General features: G+C 40.5%; 1 protein-coding gene across 15 annotated transcripts in view; it reads right to left on the bottom strand.

Moving 5' to 3' along the window:
• The window catches only part of MAP4 (microtubule associated protein 4), a 238,383-nt gene that overhangs the window by 133,063 nt on the left and 85,467 nt on the right, over positions 1-19,853 (bottom strand). For all 15 annotated transcript variants that reach the window (XM_030811887.1, XM_030811889.1, XM_030811892.1 and 12 more), the window contains exon 2: positions 17,837-18,078. In XM_030811887.1, the coding sequence (XP_030667747.1) occupies positions 17,837-18,059 (223 nt within the window). In that variant the 5' untranslated portion in view covers positions 18,060-18,078. The remainder of the gene's footprint in view (positions 1-17,836; positions 18,079-19,853) is intronic.

The following is a 19,853-nucleotide window of genomic DNA, read 5'->3' as shown; positions in this document are numbered from 1 at the left end:
ATTGCTCAATCCTATTTAATCAGAGAAAGAAATATTGATCCACAAACCCATGATTTAATTGAGAAAAATAACAGACCCCATCATCTCATAAGAAAAGCATTTCCAATAAAATTCAACTTTTATAGTAATAACATCAAAAATCACAACGTATGTGGGCCGGGCACAGTGGCTCACGCCTGTAATCCCAGCAATTTGGGAAGCCGAGGTGAGCGGATCACTTGAAGCCAGGAATTCGAGACCAGCCTGGCCAACACAGTGAAGTTCCGTCTCTACTCTTCTTGAAACAAATAGGATTAAGTGAAAACGAAGGGAGATTTAAAAAAAAACATAATACATGTGATAGACTGATAAATTTCCTCTGGACTAAGTTAAAACACAGAACCTTTGTCACAGGAACTTTAAAAATTAAAATTTAAGTTTACATACATATTTAGTAGCAGAAACATATTAGCACAATCAAGAAAAAACTTTCAAGCATAAAAATGTATTACTTTAGGATAAAAGTCTGAGACATGTTATGGAAATAAGAGTTCAAGGACTCAAAAGAAGAATTTAAATTTCCAATGATAAAGAACAGCTTGTTCGTATATTTTTAAACTAGATGATGGAAACCAACATACTATATATTTAGAAGCATTTGGATACATTTAGCAGAATGAGGTAACTTATTTTTATGTGGCAAAAGTAAAACATTCTCAAAATTACATGTTTTACAACTAAACTTTTGCTACAAAATTTTAGATGTAAACTTAATGTACAAAGAGACAGAATTTATCAGAATTCTGAGTATGTGACCAAAAGTTAAGACCACTACTTTAGACCAAGTTAAAAACAAAGCTTGATATATACTGACAGAAAGTTTTCCAGGATAATAAAGTAAAAAAAGCAAGTTAAAATTCATATGGTTTGATTCTTGTATGAAACTAAAGCCACTAAATTTTTTATTGTATGTTTGTAACTGCAAAGAATAAAGTCTTAAAAGATCTACCCTTCTTGAGGAAATAAATAAGATTACGTAAAAATGAAGGGAGTTGTTCTTTGTTTTTTGTTTGAGACAGAGTCTAGCTCTATCGCCAAGACCGGAGTGCAGTGGCGCAATCTTGGCTCACTGCAACCTCTGTCTCCCGGGTTCAAGCGAGTCTCCTGTCTCAACCTCCCAAATAGCTGGTAGCTGGGACTACAGGCGTGCACCACCACTCTCAGCTAATTTTTTTTTATCTTTATTAGAGACAGGTTTTCACCATATTGGCCAGGCTGATGTCAAACTCCTGACCTCAAGTGATCTGCCTGCCTCAGCCTCCCAAAGTGTTAGAATTACAGGCGTGAGCCATGGCACCCGGCAAAGATTTTGACTTAATTTTTAAGAGAGAGGGTTTTGCTCTTGTTGCCCAGGCTGGAATGCAGTGGTATACTCACTGTAACCTCAAAATGCTGGGTTCAAATGATCCTCCTCCCTCAGCCTCCCAAGTACATGGGACAACAGGTGTGCACCACCACAGTTCGCTAATTTATTTATTTATTTGAGACGGAGTCTCCATCTGTCACCCAGGCTGGAGTGTAGTGGCACAATCTTGGCTCACTGCAACCACCGCCTCCCAGGTTCAAGCGATTCTCGTGCCTCGGCCTCCTGAGTAGCTGGGGCTACAGGCACGTGGCCACCATGCCTGGCTAATTTTTTGTATTTTTAGTAGAAACGGTATTTCACCATGTTGGCCAGGCTGGCCTCTAACTCCTGACCTCAGGTGATCCACCTGCTTCAGCCTCCCAAAGTGCTGGGATTACAGGAGTGAGCCACCACGCCTAGACAATTTTATTTTTATAAAGACAGGGTCTCACTAAGTTGCTCAGGCTGGTCTCAAACTCCTGGGCTCAAGTGATACTCCTGCCTGAGTCTCCCAAGTAGCTGGGACTACAGGCGTGAGCCACCACGATCAGCCTCGTCCACTGAGCTTTAATTCAATACTACTTTATTTATTTTGTTGCTCAAATTTTTCCAGTGTTGGCTACTGGGAACTCCTTCAGTTGACTCCTGTGTCCCTTTGACACACTATCTCTGTCATTGTGGGCTTTGGAGCATAACTCCTGAACAGTCTTTTTATAAAAGATCTGTGCAATTAAAGGTAAATTTTTTTTCCAGTGAAGAGCATAAATAATGAGAGATTTAATTGCAAATAATATGCATAATGGAAGTCTCATTTGCACACACCTGTTTACTTTCTCCCTGCCTTTCCTCCTGCCTCTTCCTCCTGCCTCAGCCTCCTGAGTAGCTAAGACTACAGGCATGCACCACCACACCCAGTAAATTTTTTATTTTTTTTTTCTTTGTAGAGATGCAGTCTTGCTGTGTTGCCCGGGCTGGTTTCAAACTCCTGGCTTCAAGTACTCTTCCCGCCTCTGCCTCCCAAAGAGCTAAGATTACAAGTGTGAGTCACCATGCTCGGCCTCCCTGGTATTTTTGACCTAAAATGTGCAAAAGGGAATTTCTGATTCATAAAATGTGACTTTCATATAAGATGCAGCAGAACACATTTCAACTGGCTTGGAAACCAGAAAATTATTCAAAATCTATTTGCTTAGATACTAAAATAGTAGGTGAAAGTTGGATTAGGTACAGGATATATACATAGCCTCAAAATATCTCCTCACAAATTACTTATTCATTACAAAGAGAAAAATATAAATTTTACAGTAAAGAGGCTGGGCATGGTGGCTCATGCCTGTAATCCTAGCACTTTGGGAGGGTGGGGAAGAGCAGATGGCTTGAGCCCAGGAGTTCAAGACCAGCCTGGGTAACATCGCAAAACCCTGTCTCTATAAAAAAAAAAAAAAAAAATACACAAATTAACCAGGTGACCAGGGGTGGTGGCTCACGCCTGTGATCCCAGCACTTTGGGAGACTGAGGCAGGCAGATCACACGAGGTCAGGAGTTCGAGACCAGCCTGGCCAATATGGTGAAAACCTGTCTCTAATAAAGATACAAAAATTAGCCAGGTGTGGTGGCACACACCTGTAATCCCAGCTACTTGGGAGGCTGAGGCAGGAGAATCACTTGAACCCAGGAGACAGAGGTTGCAGTGAGCTGAGGTCATGCCACTGCCCTCCAGACTGGGAGACAAAGAGACTCCATATAAAAAAAAAAAAAATTAGGCTGGGCGTGGTGGCTCACGCCTGTAATCCCAGTACTTTGGGAGGCAGGGGTGGGTGAATCACCTGAGGTCAGGAGTTCGAGACCAGCCTGGCCAACGTGGTGAAACACCATCTCTACTAAAAATACAAAAATTAGCCAGGCATGGTGATGCATGCCTATAATCCCAGCTACTTGGGAGGCTGAGGCAGGAGGATCACCTGAACCTGGGAGGCGGAGGTTGCCGTGAGCCAAGATGGTGCCATTGCACTCCAGCCTGGGCAACAGAGCAAGACTTAATCAAAAAAAAAAAAAAAAAAAAAAAAAAAAATTAACCAGGCATGGTGGTGCATGCCTGCAGTCCCAGCTACTTGGTAGGTTGAGGCTGGAAGACTGCTTGAGCCTGGGGAGGTCAAGGCTGCAGTGAGCCAAGATTGTGCCACTGCACTCCAGCTAGGGTGACAGAGTAAGGCCCTGTCTCTAAGTAAATAAATAAAATAAATTTTTTTAATTAGAAAAAAAATTACAGTAAAGAAAACAGGCAGACACTAACAAGTGATGAAAGTTATTATCACCAATAATGTGATTTAGTGACATCATGTGCTTCCTGATGTGGTGCACTGAGGACACATCATATTTACATAGTACTACTGCAAAAAATGTGTAACTTGAATCTAATTATGAGGAAATGCCAGGCAAACCCAAATTAGGGGACTTCTAAAAAATAACTTGCCCATACTATTCAAAATATTAAGGTCATGAAAGACAAAGAAGAGCTGAGGAATGTTCCAATTAAAGAAGACTGAAGAGACATGAAAATTAATGTGATTGCAGATTCAATTGCACACAAGAAGAAAAAAATTAGAAAGGAATGTGTTGAATCTGTTGGGACAACTGATGACAATGAAATAAGGTTTGTGGATTAGACAGGAATATCTCATCAACATTTAACTTCTGATTTCTATCATCGTATTCTTGTAATCTGCTAATGCCTAGTTCTTTGGGTAAAGAGGTGTGAGTTCTGCAGTTTGTTCTTAAATAATCCAAGGGGAAGGAAGTATATGTAAATATAAAGAGAATGATAAAGCAAATGTGCAAAACAGTAACAATTAATAAACCCAAGTAAAGGGTACATGGTAGGTTCTTGGCTCTGTTCTTGCAGTGTGAAGTTCAACAAAGTCATTTGCTTGCAGAATATTATTTAAGAGATGGGGTCTTTGGGGTCTTGCTATGTTACCCAGGCTGGACTCAAACTCCTAGGCTTAAGCGATCCTCCCTCCTACTAAGTAGCTCGGGTGGGGCTACAGGTACATACCACCATCCTGGCTTGCTTGCAGAATATTTTTAGCAATGAAGTGTTTGTTTGTTTGTTTGTTTGTTTGTTTTGAGATGGAGTCTCACTGTGTCGCCCAGGCTGGAGTGCAGTGGCATAATCTCAGCTCACTGCAACCTCCACCTCCTGGGTTCAAGCAATTCTCATTTCTCAGCCTCCTGAGCAGCTGGGATTACAGGCACACACTACCACACCTGGCTAATTTTTGTATTTTTAGTAGAGGTGGGGTTTTGCCATGTTGGCCAGGCTGGTCTCAAACTCCTGACCTCAGGTGATCCATCTGCCTTGGCCTCCCAAGTGCTGAGAATACAGGCTTGAGCCCCCGGGTCCCGGCCCCCTGCTTTTCTTTCAGACCAGGGTACTATTATTATGAACTATACATTTTGGTACGATATTTTTTTCCCCAAAAAGAACTATTAGTTATGAGATAAAAGTCTATTTTCAAATCAAAGTCAGAAAGTAATTATTTTTGCAAAAATACTACACTAATTTTTTATGCATAGATATAAACTTCCCTAAATATGATCATGAGACTATTAAGAGGGTTTAGGATTAGACAAGTATGCCTACCTTAAATAAATATCTACCATTTTGGAGACACAATTGCTTGTTAGTCTGTACATTAACAGAACCCAAACCTGAACAAACTGACAAACAAAAAACATTTCAATTCAGTGTAATAAGCAATGATTACACATCTATCATGTGCCAAGAGCAGTAGCCTCTAATGCAGATCTGGCCATGTTTCTCAGTACCCCTGCTCCCTCAGTTTCTCACAGACCATGAGATTCTTCATAATTTCACTTGATCTGCTTCTCCATGATTCTCTCTGGTCACTTGTCACTGTAACCTTTGATTTCTTAACCCTGAGAAACTTGAGATTGCTAGTAAACTTTGATTATGCTGTGCCTTCCTGCTTTTGCTAAATGTGTCATTCTCTATGAAATATAGTAGTAAACAAAATATTATTCCTGTGCTAGAGCATGTTAATAAGTGTAAGATAACAAATAGCTTAATTATGATCTTACGAGTACCACAGAGGAAAGAGGAAAGTTCAGGGAAGAAAAGCACTCACCAAGAGGAAGATGAAAAGAAAGGCTGGCAGGGTGTGGGGGTAGTGGGAGGTCTAGAAAGGAAAGGGAACAGAAGTCAGGGAATATTCTGGAAAGTTACATCTAAATCCAATCTTAAAGGATTTTAGAACAACAACTCTAGCAAAAGCTTTATATAACATCAACCTCCAGCCCAGAACCGTCCTCCGAACTCCTTATTTGTCTATATATCTTCTCCATTTGGATGACTAGCAGGTAACTCACTGTGAACAAATCCCAAGCTAAATTTCTTCTCTTCCCTTCAAATCCTACTCCTTCTGTAGCTTTCCCCATCTCAGATGATGGCAATTCTTTCCTTTCAGTTGCTCAGGCAAAACCCCTGGAGTAATACTGGATTTGTCCTTGGCAACATCAAGGCCTTATACTTTAGGTAAGAGAAGTTTTGGGGTCATGCATATGTTAAAAGTCTGATGAGAGTGAATTCAAGAGGAAATGGAAGGAAAGAAATTGGTGACACGTAGTAGATACGTCTCTTTAAAAGAAAGCAGCCGGGCGCGGTGGCTCACGCCTGTAATCCCAGCACTTTGGGAGGCCGAGGCGGGCAGATCACGAGGTCAAGAGATTGAGACCATCCTGGCTAACACGGTGAAACCCCGTCTCTACTAAAAATACAAAAAATTAGCCGGGTGTGGCGGCGCACATCTGTAGTCCCAGCTACTCGGGAGGCTGAGGCAGGAGAATGGTGTGAACCTGGGAAGCGGAGCTTGCAGTGAGCCGAGATCGCGCCACTGCACTCCAGCCCGAGCGACAGGGCAAGACTCCATCTCAAAAAAAAAAAAAACAAAAAAAAGCAAAGCGAAAAGGTAGATGAGATGGATGTGAGATTCAGACAGGATTTTTTTTTAATGATAAAAAAAATTATAGTATGTTTCATGCTGGTGAATGACCCAATTGAAAGAAAGGAACTGATGATGCAGGAGACAAAAGAGATAACTGTGACAGCAGTGGCCTGAGTGACAGCATGAACAGTTCACCCATAATAGAAAAACAGCAGACAATAAAGGCATAGATGAACATGGGTTAGAGGGAAATATGTAGTGGGACCATGTGGAAGTTCTGTTCTGATTAAGCCAATTAATTTATGAATATGATTTATGAATATGAACAGGAGAGCAAGTGCCAGCAGTTTCAGAGAGTAGATGTGAAACAGTTGTCTAGGAAAGTGAAATATTTTACAAACTCATGTGAATTAGTGGCAGAGTCCCTCAGTTTGTGCTCTGTATTGAAATGAAGCAAGATTCTTTTACATTTCCTGAACATATGTCTAATAATTCTGCTTTTTGAATTTAAAAGATGTATTTTTAGTTTTTAAAAACTATCAGTAGGCCGGGTGCGGTGGCTCACGCCTGTAATCCCAGCACTTTGGGAGGGCGAGGCGGGCGGATCACAAGGTCAGGAGTTTGAGACCAGCCTGACCAACATAGTGAAACCCCATCTCTACTAAAAATACAAAAATTAGCCGGGCGTTGTGGCAGGTGCCTGTAATCCCAGCTACTCAGGAGGTTAAGGCAGGAGAATCACTTGAACCCAGGAGGTGGAGGTTGCAGTGAGCCAAGATCGTGCCCTTGCACTCCAGCCTGGGTAACAGAGCGAGACTCCGTCTCAAAAATAAAAAAATAAAAATAAAAATAAAAACTATCAGTGAGACACTAGATCAAGTAGAAAGTACGTGTTCATGAAAAAGGTATAGTTTCACAGAAAGAACAGGGGTTTATTTTATTTTTTTTGAGACGGAGTCTCGCTGTCGCCCAGGCTGGAGTGCAGTGGCACGATCTCGGCTCATTGCAACCTCCGCCTTCTGGGTTCAAGACTCTCTTGCCTCAGCCCCAAGTAGCTGGGATTACTGACACGCACCACAACGCCTAGCTAATTTTTTGTATTTTTAGTAGAGACAAGATTTCACCATGTTGATCAGGCTGATCTCGAACTCCTGACTTCGTGATCTGCCTGCCTCGGCCTCTCAAAGTGCTGGGGATTACAGGCATGAGCCACCATGCCCAGCCAGAACAGGGGTTTAAAATGAGAAGATCCGGTAGCTCATGTCTGTAATCCCAGCACTTTGGGAGGCCTAGGCGGAAGGGCTGCTTGAGGCCAGGAGTTCGAGACCAACCTGGGCAATATAGCAAGACCACATCTCTTTTTTTTAATTAAAAAAATTTTTTTTTTTGAGACGGAGTCTCGCTCTGCCACCCAGGCTGGAGTGCAGTGGCGCGATCTTGGCTCACTGTAAGCTCCGCCTCCCGGGTTCACGCCATTCTCCTGCCTCAGCCTCTCCGAGTAGCTGGGACTACAGGCGCCCGCCACCACGCCCAGCTAATTTTTTGTATTTTTTTAGTAGAGATGGAGTTTCACCGTGGTCTCGATCTCCTGACCTCGTGATTCGCCCGCCTCGGCCTCCCAAAGTGCTGGGATTACAAGCGTGAGCCACTGCACCTGGCCGACCACATCTCTATTTAAAAAATATTGTTTTAATTGTTTAATAAAAATAAAAGTGAGATGAGAAGATCTGGGTTCAGGTTGTGCTGTCATTATTAACTAAATGATCAAACACAACCCTCTCATTTCTAATACTTAAGCTTCACCTGGTAAGTGGGACTAAATGCAGTAATATAGGATGTCAACTGTACAGTGCTAAACAGCTATTGTTATTCTCACTGTTATTAGCTATTGTTATTCTCACTGTTATTAACTATATGCTGATCAACTATAAATTTATCTATCAACCACCTATAGAACAACTGTAGGCTGATCAATAAACTTTACTAGAATAAAATAAAATGAAAGGAAGAAGAGAAGCTGGATTCTACTATACATACAACACCTCACAATCTAAAAATATAAGCCCAGGAGAGAATAAAAACAATGTAACAACACTAAAAACAATAAGGTTGACAAGTAGAAAAAAGGCTTGTATATTTCCCTGCCAGATAAGACATACTGGACCCTAATCATTGGAATGCTGCACATTACTGGACAAGTCCTAATTCAAAAGATGCTATACTGCGTTTTCTCACTGACTGACTTCCCCAGAGAACCCCCATTTCATGAAATGAAAACTTTCTCAGTGAAACATACACAGCATTGAAAACAGCACACGTTTTTTTAGAAACTAATCACATTCTCTGAGATATAAAGATATTCAAATTTACTTTCTTTTGTTGATTCCCTCTCCCCAGGAGATGTCAGATTCCCACAGCAGGCAAATCAGCTTGGCAGAGAAGTAGCAAGAACCTGAGAAGGCATGTGTGCTGTGAGTCAGCCTTGGGCAAAACAGCCAGGTCTCAATGCAAGGGAACCCTCTGGTGCTGTCAGACCCATGCCAACACTGCCCTCTACTGGCCAGTTAAGCTGGTTGCAATTTTCTGCAAAAGAAGGGACCAGTCTGTTAAGGAGAAATTCTGCAGTATCTATTAATAGTTGTTACTTAGGCCCTTTTCCACGGATTAGTGTTTCTCAATCATGCATGTGTAGCCGAGTCACCTATTATGGCTTGTTAAAACAGACTGCTGGTGTGTGGCAGGATGCGGCGTCTCCCACCTGTAATCCCAGCACTATGGGAAGTTAAGGCAGGAGGATCACTTGAACCCAGCAGTTCAAAACCAGTCCAGTCCAGGCAACACAGTGAGACCTTGTCTTTACTAAAAATGCAAAAAACTTAGCCAGGCCACTGCCCTATGCTAATTTCTTATTCTATGGGAATAAGCTTTTAGCTTCAAAGGCCTTATGGAATGTTGAGGAGAAAGCATTTTCTCAACTTCAGAAGAACTATTTAATCACACAGAGAACAGAAAAATTAAGTGACTTGTTCCATAAATGTGCTATTTGTGTCTGAGGGTCAATACTGTGCGAGATGATCATCTGAAAGAACAAGAGTCACAGATGTGTTGCTTCGTCATTCACATCTAAGAGAGAGCTTCTATCTTTTGTCTCCCTCACCTAGAAAATAGGGCCATATAATGCTGATAATGAACAATTAAGGAAAACACCATTTTTTAAGGAAAAAAGTCAGGTAGTACATAATTTTCTTTTTCTTTTTTTTCTTATTACAGCCATGGTGCAAAACAAGTAGTACATATATCCTGAAAAAGTATTTGAGAATTGTTTCCCAAGGTGATAGGCATTTTAGAAGAAGAGTTTGACACCAATTTTATTTCTAGGTATTGGTATTTAGATGGTTTACAGAGGCAATGCTAAGATAAAATACTTGTAGAAGCAAGAATAAGTTGAAGGGCACAGAAAAGGAATAAAGGTCGGGGGGGTCTTGTGTTGCCAGGTATGAAGGCAGAAATCATACTTAGAGAAAAAAGCAATTTTCCTACTTTGTCATAAATGCCATAAAAGCAGCCCTGCTTTCTTACCTCTCATTTTATAAGTTGAAGACAATTAGGGTGGACATGTAAGAATTAAAGGAAATAAAACACCATTGTCCAAAGAGTTCTATTACGTGTAACCTACTCAACCGTCCCTTCTATATCTAGAGGCAAGAAAATAGTTGATAAACTTCCACTGGTTGGCCTAAGTAAGCCTGTTGTAAGAACATATCGAGAGCACTAGGCTGGGTACGGTGGCTCACACCCGTAATCCCAGTGCTTTGGGAGGCTAAGGCAGGAGGATCGCTTGAGGCCATGAGTTCCAGACCAGCCAGAGGAACACAGTCAGACTGTCACTATAAAAATATAAGGATAAGCAAGGCACGTGCACCTGTAGTCCAAGCTATTCAGAAGACTGAGGCAGGAGGAACCTTTGAGCCTAGGAGTTAAGTTAGATGTTGCAGTAAGCTATGATTGTGCCACTGCACTCCAGCCTAGGCGACATGGAAAGATCCTGTCTTTTTTTTTTTTGAGACGGAGTTTCGCTCTTGTTGCCCAGGCTGGAGTGCAACAATGGCACGATCTCGGATCACAGCAACCTCTGCCTCCCGGGTTCAAGTGATTACTCTTGCCTCAGCCTCCTGAGTAGCTGGGATTACATGTGCCCACCACCACGCCCAGCTAATTTTTTTATTTTTAGTAGAGACAGGGTTTCACCATGTTAGCCAGGCTGGTCTCGAACTCCCGACCTCAGGTGATCCAGCTGCCTCAGCTTCCCAAAGTGCTGGGATTATAGGCGTGAACCACTGCGCCCAGTAAGACCCTGTCCTCAAAAAAAAAAAAAAAAAAAAAAAAAAAGTGTCAGCAATCAGCAATAGTTTACTGAACCTCATCTAAGAACAAAATCAAACTTAAAGTTAGATGTATAATAAAACATTATAATGAAGTCTAGGGCCCTTCCATCACTTCTAAAGACGTATTCAGAAGAACATCTTGTTTAGAATGTTCTCCGAGAACAACACAAATATGAAACCTGTCATTATGGCAAAAACCATCAGTCCGATAATGTATAAAAATCAGACCCACAGCAGAGAAGTCTCCATTCATAAAGAACTCACTAATTGCACCAGATTTCTACAATACTAAATAAGGCGGCTTCTTTCGTTTCTCTTATATGATGTCTCCAAACAGCCAACACCCCTTCCTTTTATTCTTAGTTAAGACTTCTACAACTTTTAGGAAGCTGGTATGGAAAAAATGTAGTAATTTACAACCTATCATAATTATAAACTTTATTATTATTATTATTATTTTTAGAGACAGGGTCTCTCTCTGTCACCCAGGCTGCACCACAGTGGTGCTATTATGGCTCACTGTAGCCTCGACCTCTGGGGCTCAAGTGATCGCCTCCTACCTCAGCTTCCTGAGTAGCTCGGACTACAGGCGCACACTACCATGCCCAGCTATAATTACAAACTTTAAACACAGTATCTTCAACGAGTTCGTGGAAAATGCATTCTATGAAAAAACTATTCATGGATGTCAAGGGAGTTTTTTTTGCATCAAAATACCTCATACTCCAGCCTGACCAATATGGCAAAACCCCATCTCTACTAAAAATACAAAAATTCACTGGGCGTGGTAGCATGTGCCTGTAAGCCCAGCTACTCAGGAGGCTGAGGCAGGAGAATCTCTTGAACCCAGGAGGTGGAGGTTGCAGTGAGCCGAGACTGTGCCACTGCACTCCAACTTGGGTGACAGAGAGACACTCCATCTTAAAAAAAAAAAAAAAAAAAAAAAAAAAAAAGCTCATACTAACTTGTTATAACACATCTGAACAGGATCTAGTTTGAAGCACTAAAAAGGATAAAACATCAGTTTGAAAAGAGCCCCTAACAAAGCAACATGAATTCTGCTAAAATTGAAGCAAAAGCAAATGGTAAATTTATGGTGAAAGACTGGTGAAATCACTGATGCTTTGTGTAAAGTTTATGGGGATAATGCCCCAAATAAATCAGTAGTTTACATATGAATAACTTGTTTTAAGACACCAGCCAGATGCAGTGGTCCGCACCTATAGTCCCAGCTACTTGGAAGGCTGAAACAGGAGCATCACTTGAGCCCAGGAGTTCAAGGCTGTAGTGTGCTATGGTTACACCTGTAAATAGTCACTGTACTCTAATTTGGGCAATGTAGTAAGACCCTGTCTCAAAAAAAGAAAAAAAATAAAGGAGGAGATGATGTTGAAGATGAAGCCCACCGTGGCAGACCACCAATATGAATTTGAGAGGAAAAAAGAATGATCTAATTGAAGAGGATTGACAATTAGCAGAAACAATAGCCAATACCACAGACATCTCAATTGGTTCAGTTTATACAATTTTGGCTGATAAATTAAAATCGAACAAACTTTCCACTCAACTGGTGCCAAAACGGCTGCATACAGATCAGCTGCAAAGAGCAGAGCTTTCAATGTAAATTTTAAACAAGTGGGATCAAGATCCTGAAGCATTTCTTTGAAGAATTATAACAGGAGATGAAATATGGCTTTACCAGTATAATCCTAAAGACAAAGCAAAATCAAAGCAATGGCTACCAAGAGGCGTAAGTGCTCCAGTCAAAGCAAAAGTGGATCAATCAAGAGTAAAGACAAGAGTTTTTTAGGATGCTCAAAGCACTTTGCCTGTTGACTTTCTGGAGAGCCAAAGAACGATAACATCTTCTTATTATGAGGGTGTTTTGAGAAAGTCAGCCAATGCTTTAGCAGAAAAAACAGCCAGGAAAGCTTCACCAAAGAGTCCTTCTCCACCAGGACAATGCTCCTGTTCATTCCTTTCATCAACAAAGATAATCTGTGACAGTTTTGATGAGAAATCATTAGGCATCCACCTTACAACAGTCCTGATTTGGTTCCTTCTTTTTTGTTTCCTAATCTTTAAAAAAATCTTTAGTAGCAACAAAAAATTAAAAACTTAAAAAAAAACTTTAAAGGGCATCCATTTTTCTTCATTTAATAATGTAAAAAAGCCAGGCACAGTGGCTCACACCTATAATCCCAGCACGAAAGAAAAACAAATATTTACTCCAAAAAATTTGGATTCCTTAATGAAAAACGGGAAAGTCTATTCTCTCTTAATCCATAATGGATGGTGGAGACATTTGTTCTTTGACTGACTAACATAAACAAAGAAAACCTAGTATGAAGAAAGGAATGATAAGACGTAAATATTGCAGCAACTAGTCACGGTTGAGATGCTCTTCCCATCCTAATATTAACGTACCCTCATCAGTCATAGGTGAAAGAAGCTAGCTGCTTTTCATTTTCTAATTTCCTTTAACTGTGCATTGTTTCCATCATCTGGGACTGAGCCTAGGTGGATAAGGACAGTGAGGCGGTAGCAGTAGATTTTCTTGTGCTTCATCTTGAGTTATTTGATCCATGTAACATTAACTTGGCCCAAGAGGAGGAAAGTTTTTAAGACATTATTTTATTTATAAAAAATTAAATCCTCCCTGCTATTTTTGATATGTAAATAACTTAAAAGTTCAGGCCAGGCACGGTAGCTCATGCCTGTAATCCCAGCACTTTGGGAAGCCAACGCAAGTGGATCACCTGAGGTCAGGAGTTTGAGACCAGCCTGGCCAACATGGCGAAACCCCATCTCTACTAAAAATACAAAAATTAGCCAGGCATGGTGGGGCATGCCTGTAATCCCAGCTACTGGGGGGTTGAGGCAGGAGGATCGCTTGAACCTGGAAGGCGGAGGATGCAGTGAGCAGAGATTGTGCCACTGCACTCCAGCCTGGGCAACAGAGCAAGACTCCATCTCAAAAAAAAACAAAAACAAAAACAAAACAAAACAAAAAACAGTTCATTAACTCAGAAAGACTACTCCAGAAATTGGCGAGTGGTTACTCCAAGAAGGAGAACTGTCTGGCTAGGGTGTAGCGATTGGGAGAATTCGTTTTACTGTATATCCCTTCGGACCAATTGGATTTTGTACATGTGCATTTGTTAGCCTGTTCAAAAAATATATGAGTTTCTGGAAAATTGAATTAAAGGATAAAAATAAAATATGAACTTTACTTCTCAACATAAGCTTTTTCAACGTCAAGACACTTTTGTAAGCAATGATAGCAATTTTTTTTTTTTTTTTTTGAGACAGAGTCTCGTTCTCTCGCCCAGGCTGGAGTGCAGTGGCACGCTCTCCACTCACTGCCACCTCTGCCTCCCAGGTTCAAGTGATTCTTGTATCTCAGCCTCCCAAGTACCTGGGATTACAGGTGTACACCATTACCCCTGGCTAATTTTTGTATTTTTAGTAGAGGCGGGGTTTCACCATGTTGGCCAGGCTGTTCTCAAACTCCTGACCTCAGGTGAGCCACCTGCCTTGGTCTCCCAAAGTGCTGGGATTACAGGCGTGAGCCACTGCACCTGGCCTGGAGTAAATATTTATGGATATAATTAGATCTTAAACTCTCAGTAGTTTTTTAAATGAGTTGTGGTCTGCCCCACTCCCCCCAACACACAAATTAAACATATATTAAGGAAGCAGGCTTTCTTCTTCCACTTAGGCTGTAGAAAGCCAAAAGCAATGTCACTCCCACCATAACAACAAGAAACAGCCAGATCAACTACAAAAAACTTGAATTCATTGGAAAGCTACCCAGTAGTATGAAATCCAAAGAAAAACAAGCCCCTCCAGGAAACATGGGAGGTGAACACCAGCTCTCCTGTGTCAGAGCATGTGCAGAAGAGACATTGGATACCCTACAAGTAGGTAAGAAAAATTCAAGTAAAAATTGTAGTGATTTGTCAAAGGTAAATGAAGGCTAGCATGAGACTACGGGGCCCCTCAAATCCACAGACACAAAGGGAATTCACACTCATTTGCAGGACTGTCTTCACAGATGTCTGCCGCATGCTCACAGGAAAGACTGGAAGCAGGGTGAGGGACCAGACAGAGCCTCCCTCCGTGGTACAGACCTGGAGAAGGCCACCACCATTAAGGGAAAAGCATGAACCCCTCCCACTGGGATCTTTCTCTCCTGGGGAAGGAGTACCAAACCCTGTCAGCCCCAGAGCACACAAGAAGACTGGCTGTAGCTAGGGAAAGAGTAATAGAAACATACCTTATAGACCTGAGAGAGGAGCAAGAAAATCTCCTCATCCGGGATCCTACACCAATACCATTAGAAGACGCTACTACTGTGAGAAGGATAATAACATTGAGAAAGACCCAACCCGTGAGATTAAGCACAGGATTAAGCACAAAATGGGACAATAAAAAAACAAACTCTGCCCGCCACCTGGCTAGAACTCTTCTGATAAAAGAGGGAAAACAGCATGGACAAGGACCCCTCTGAGGCACGGGTACACAGGGAAGGCTGAAAGAGTGGAGCAAGCACATTAAAGAAATACCTTCCAGGGCCTCAGTCCCCACTCTAAGCACAGAATTAAAGGGATTGAAGACAGTGGTACACTAAAGGCAATTACGGTAACGACAAAACCCAAAACTAGCTCAACTCCTGTTAAAATGACTAAACTCAAGAGACATGCCTATTTCCAACCACAATACCTTTTGGCCTCAGCCTACTATTTTACATGTGAGATCCAGCATTCAATCAAAAACTAAGATACACACACACACACACACACACACACACACACACACAGAGCAATAAGACTGAGAGATGACCCAGATTTTCAAATTATCACACAGCGATTTAAAACAACTATGATTAATATGTTAAAGTCTACAGTAGAAAAGGTGGAAAACATACATGAACAGATGGGAAATTCTGGCAGAAATAAGGAAGCTTATAAGAAAGAGGCAAACAGAAATGCTAGAAATTAAAAACATAAAAAATGCTCAAGTAGATAATGCCACTGAAAGCTCATCATTAGATTCAACTCAACTAGGAAAAGAATCAGGGAATTGGAAGATAGGTCAAAAGAAAGTACCCAAAGTAAAAAACAGAAATAAAGAGAGAAAAAAACTAACAATGCATCCAAGAGATACAGGACACTATCCAACAATTTAACAAAAATATAATTGGAATCCCAGAAGGAGAAGAGAAAAAGAATGGGGCAGAAGAAATATTTTATTTATTTTTTAAATTTTATTATTATTATACTTTAAGTTTTAGGGTACATGTGCACAACATGCAGGTTTGTTACATATGTATACATGTGCCATTTGGTGTGCTGCATCCATTAACTCGTCATTCAGCATTAGGTATATCTCCTAATGCTATCCCTCCCCCCTCCCCCCACCCCACAACAGTCCCCGGAGCGGGATGTTCCCCTTCCTGTGTCCATGTGTTCTCATTGTTCAATTCCCACCTATGAGTGAGAACACGTGGTGTTTGGTTTTTTGCGCTTGCAATAGACTGGATTAAGAAAATGTGGCACATATACACCATGGAATACTATGCAGCCATAAAAAACGATGAGTTCATATCCTTTGTAGGGACATGGATGAAAATGGAAACCATCATTCTCAGCAAACTATCGCAAGAAGAAATATTTTAAAAGATAATGGCCAAAAATTTTCCAGACTTAACCACTTCAAAAGCACAGATCAAGAAGCTCAGAGAAGCCCAAGCAGAAAAATTCCAAAATACCATCTAAACACAACATATTTAAACTGCTAAAAAAAATAAATAAAGATAAAATCTTAAAGGCAGACACAAAGAGGAATTCACAAAGGAAATATTTTAAAATATTTTTAAATGAATGAAAATAAAATACAACATATCAAAATCCATGGGACACAGCTAAAATGGTGATTAGAGGGTAATTTATAACATTAAGTAATTACATTAGAAAAGAAATGTCTCAGATCAAAACCTGATTTAAGCTGTCACCTTAAGAAACCAGAAAAAGAATAAATCAACTTAAGTAAACAGAAGAAAGGAAAAAATAAAGATGAGAAGAAATTAAAAACAGAAAGACAATACAAAAAAAATTAATGAAACCAAAAGCTGGATCTTTCAATACTATTGATAAACCTCTATCTAGACTTATCAAAAAAAAAAAAAGAAAGAAAGAAACATCACAAATGACTAATATAAGAAATGAAAGAGGGGACATAATAGATCCTACAGACATTAAAAGCATATCTCCATTAATCTGCAACATTTATGCCAGGAAACGGACCAAGGAATTCCTTGAAAGATACAAACTACCAAAGCTAACTTAAGAAACAGATAACTGGAATAGTTCTATGATCTCTGAAAGAAACTAAATTCCTAGTCTAAAAATCCGACAGAAAATTCCAGGCCCAGATAGCTTTATTGATGAATTCTATCAAACACTGAAAAGAAGAAAAAATATCAATTCTATGCAAACTATTCTAGAAAAGAGAAAGAAGGGAACACTTCCCAATTCATTTTATGAAGTCGGCATGACCCAAATTCTAAAACTGGACAGAAGACATTATGAGAAAACTACAGACCAATTCCCTCATGAACACAGATACAAAAATACTCAACCACTTATTAGCACATCCGATCTAGGAAAATGGCAAATTTCTCTTAAAGGCTTTAATTATGCTTTAATCCTGAGCTGGGATGACCCCAAAGACAACAAATGGCATCTGATTCCAGTCTAAATGAAATTCTGATATAACCGCAGAATTTTATTTAACTTTTCAAAGCTACTTTCAGAGAAAAGGCACAGCAGACAGTTTAATTTAGGAAATTAAGAAGAAGATTCTATGGTTGTTGAAACATTACAGAAGAAACATTAGGGTTAAAAGTTATCTACAGACTCATGAACGCTCACTCAAAGGGTGGTAAGTCTACTTTCTCGGTATCTCACAAAGAAATATAAAGTTACTAGCCTACACTAAAAAAACTCAGCTCAATTCTCAGTTTCCAAGATTATGACCAAATGCATAATCCCTAACCTGCTTTCTGAACATATATAAGCAGTCTGGTTTAAATACTTACCTTCAATCTGGCTAGTCTCTGAGCACGGTTTCTTCTTTGACTCTGAGTTCCCGGTTTTCTCATCAACATCCAGGAGAGGAATATAGTCTGTTTTTCCAACAGTTTCTCCCACAACATCATCAAAGGCCTCTGCCTCTAGTGTGGCAATGAAGTCCCGCTTTATCTCTCCCTCAATGTCTGGAGATGGCTCTGTTAATGCATCTGCAAGACTGAGGTCGGCCATTCTGCACCGCTGCAACTGCCTGGTGAAGAGGAAAAAGATCTTTTATGTAATGAGCACTGTAAAAGGAAAAACATTTCTAAAACTCTTGTCAATTGTTTGAAACAAACAAAAGAATCAAAATCTAAGATTTTACAGCTAGAAGAGGCTCCCTCATTTGAAAGATGAGAAAAATAAAGCTAAGAAATGCACAGTCTCACCCAAGGTAACTCACTGCTAGTTACTCTTTTCTCACATTTCTGGGGGTGGAGGGAGGTGGTGGTGGCAGGACAAAGCAATTGCAATTGTGTCCTTTCCATTTATAAGAAAAGTGAGGTGCAAAAAAACCCACAATCAACATATCCAAAGCTATAGACAGTAAGATTCAAATCAGGTCTTTACATAGTTACATTACTATTGGACAAATGAAATCAACTTTCTTGACCAAAGACTGTGAGTATGGATCTTATCTTGGAGTAAGTACCTGCTTCTTCATGAAATCACCTGTGGATAGCCCTGTCAACCAAACTACTTAGCCCTGCCAGCATAAAAAAAAAAAAAAAAAAGACACATTTCCCTCAATTAGCTAAGGGAGATGGTCCCTCTCTGTAGTCATGTATATTACCGTTTTTATAGACTACCAGCTTCTTAATTACATAATCTGCAGTTAAGAAGTAAATCTACTAGCAGCCATAAAAAAGAATCAGATCATGTCCTTTGCGGGAACATGGATGGGAAGCGGCAGGATATTATCCGCAGCAAACTAACGCAGGAACAGAAAACCAAATACCACATGTTCTTACTTATAAGTGGGAGCTAAATGATGAGAACTTATGAATACAAAGAAGGAAACTGCAGACACTGGGGTCTCCTGGAGGGTGGAGGGTGGGAGGAGGGAAAGGAGCAGAAAAGATAACTACTAGGTACTGGACTTAATTGAAATAATCTGTAAAACAAACCCTTGTGACATGTGTTTACCTATGCAACAAATCTTCACGTGTACCCTTGAACCTAAAATAAAGTTTAAAAAAAAGTAAATCTATAAGCAAACCATAGGTGAATAGCCTAGAAAATACAGAAATAATGTAGTAAAAAGAGCCAAAGGGGCCAGGTGCAGTGGCTCACACCTGTAATCCCAGCACTTTGGGAAGCCAAGGCAGGAGGATCACTCGAGACCAGGAGTTCAAGACCAGCCTGGCCAACATGGTGAAACCCCATCTCTACTAAAAATACAAAAATTAGCAAGGCATGGTGGTGGACACCTGTAATCCCAGCTACTTGAGAGGCTGAGGTATGAGAATCGCTTGAACCCGGGATATGGAGGTTGCAATGAACCGAGGTTGCGCCACTGCACTCCAGTATGGGTGACAGAGTGAGACTCCGACCCCCCCACCAAAAAAAATTAAAAAAAAAAAAAAAGAGTCAAAGGCCTGCAATAAATTGAGCACCATTCAAATGCAGGGCATAATAGGAAATAAAGTGTGCAAGGTACTACGCCTGCTTTCAAAAAGTCTAACAGAAACTCCAAGAGACTCCATAGGATAAGTTGACACATAAGCTATGTTGTTGACAAGGTAAATACAAGTCAAACAGATCCTTAGTTGCATAGTGTAATGGGTACTACTTGTGTTTGTCCAGAAATCTATTCTTCCTATCTCCCCTAATACAAACCAATCCCTACCCCTACGGGGGGTAGGGTCAATCACCTACACTCTATAGATTGACAAATGACAATCTAGTCATTTCTCAATGACTAGAGTTGGGTCAATCAGAAGTCAAGAAGAAGATAGTTGGAAAGGACCATTTATTGACTACACA

The sequence above is a fragment of the Nomascus leucogenys genome, chromosome 4, assembly GCF_006542625.1.
Source record: "Nomascus leucogenys isolate Asia chromosome 4, Asia_NLE_v1, whole genome shotgun sequence".
In the NCBI taxonomy this organism is placed as follows: Eukaryota; Metazoa; Chordata; class Mammalia; order Primates; family Hylobatidae; genus Nomascus; species Nomascus leucogenys.
This window is presented reverse-complemented; position numbering and strand designations above follow the sequence as displayed.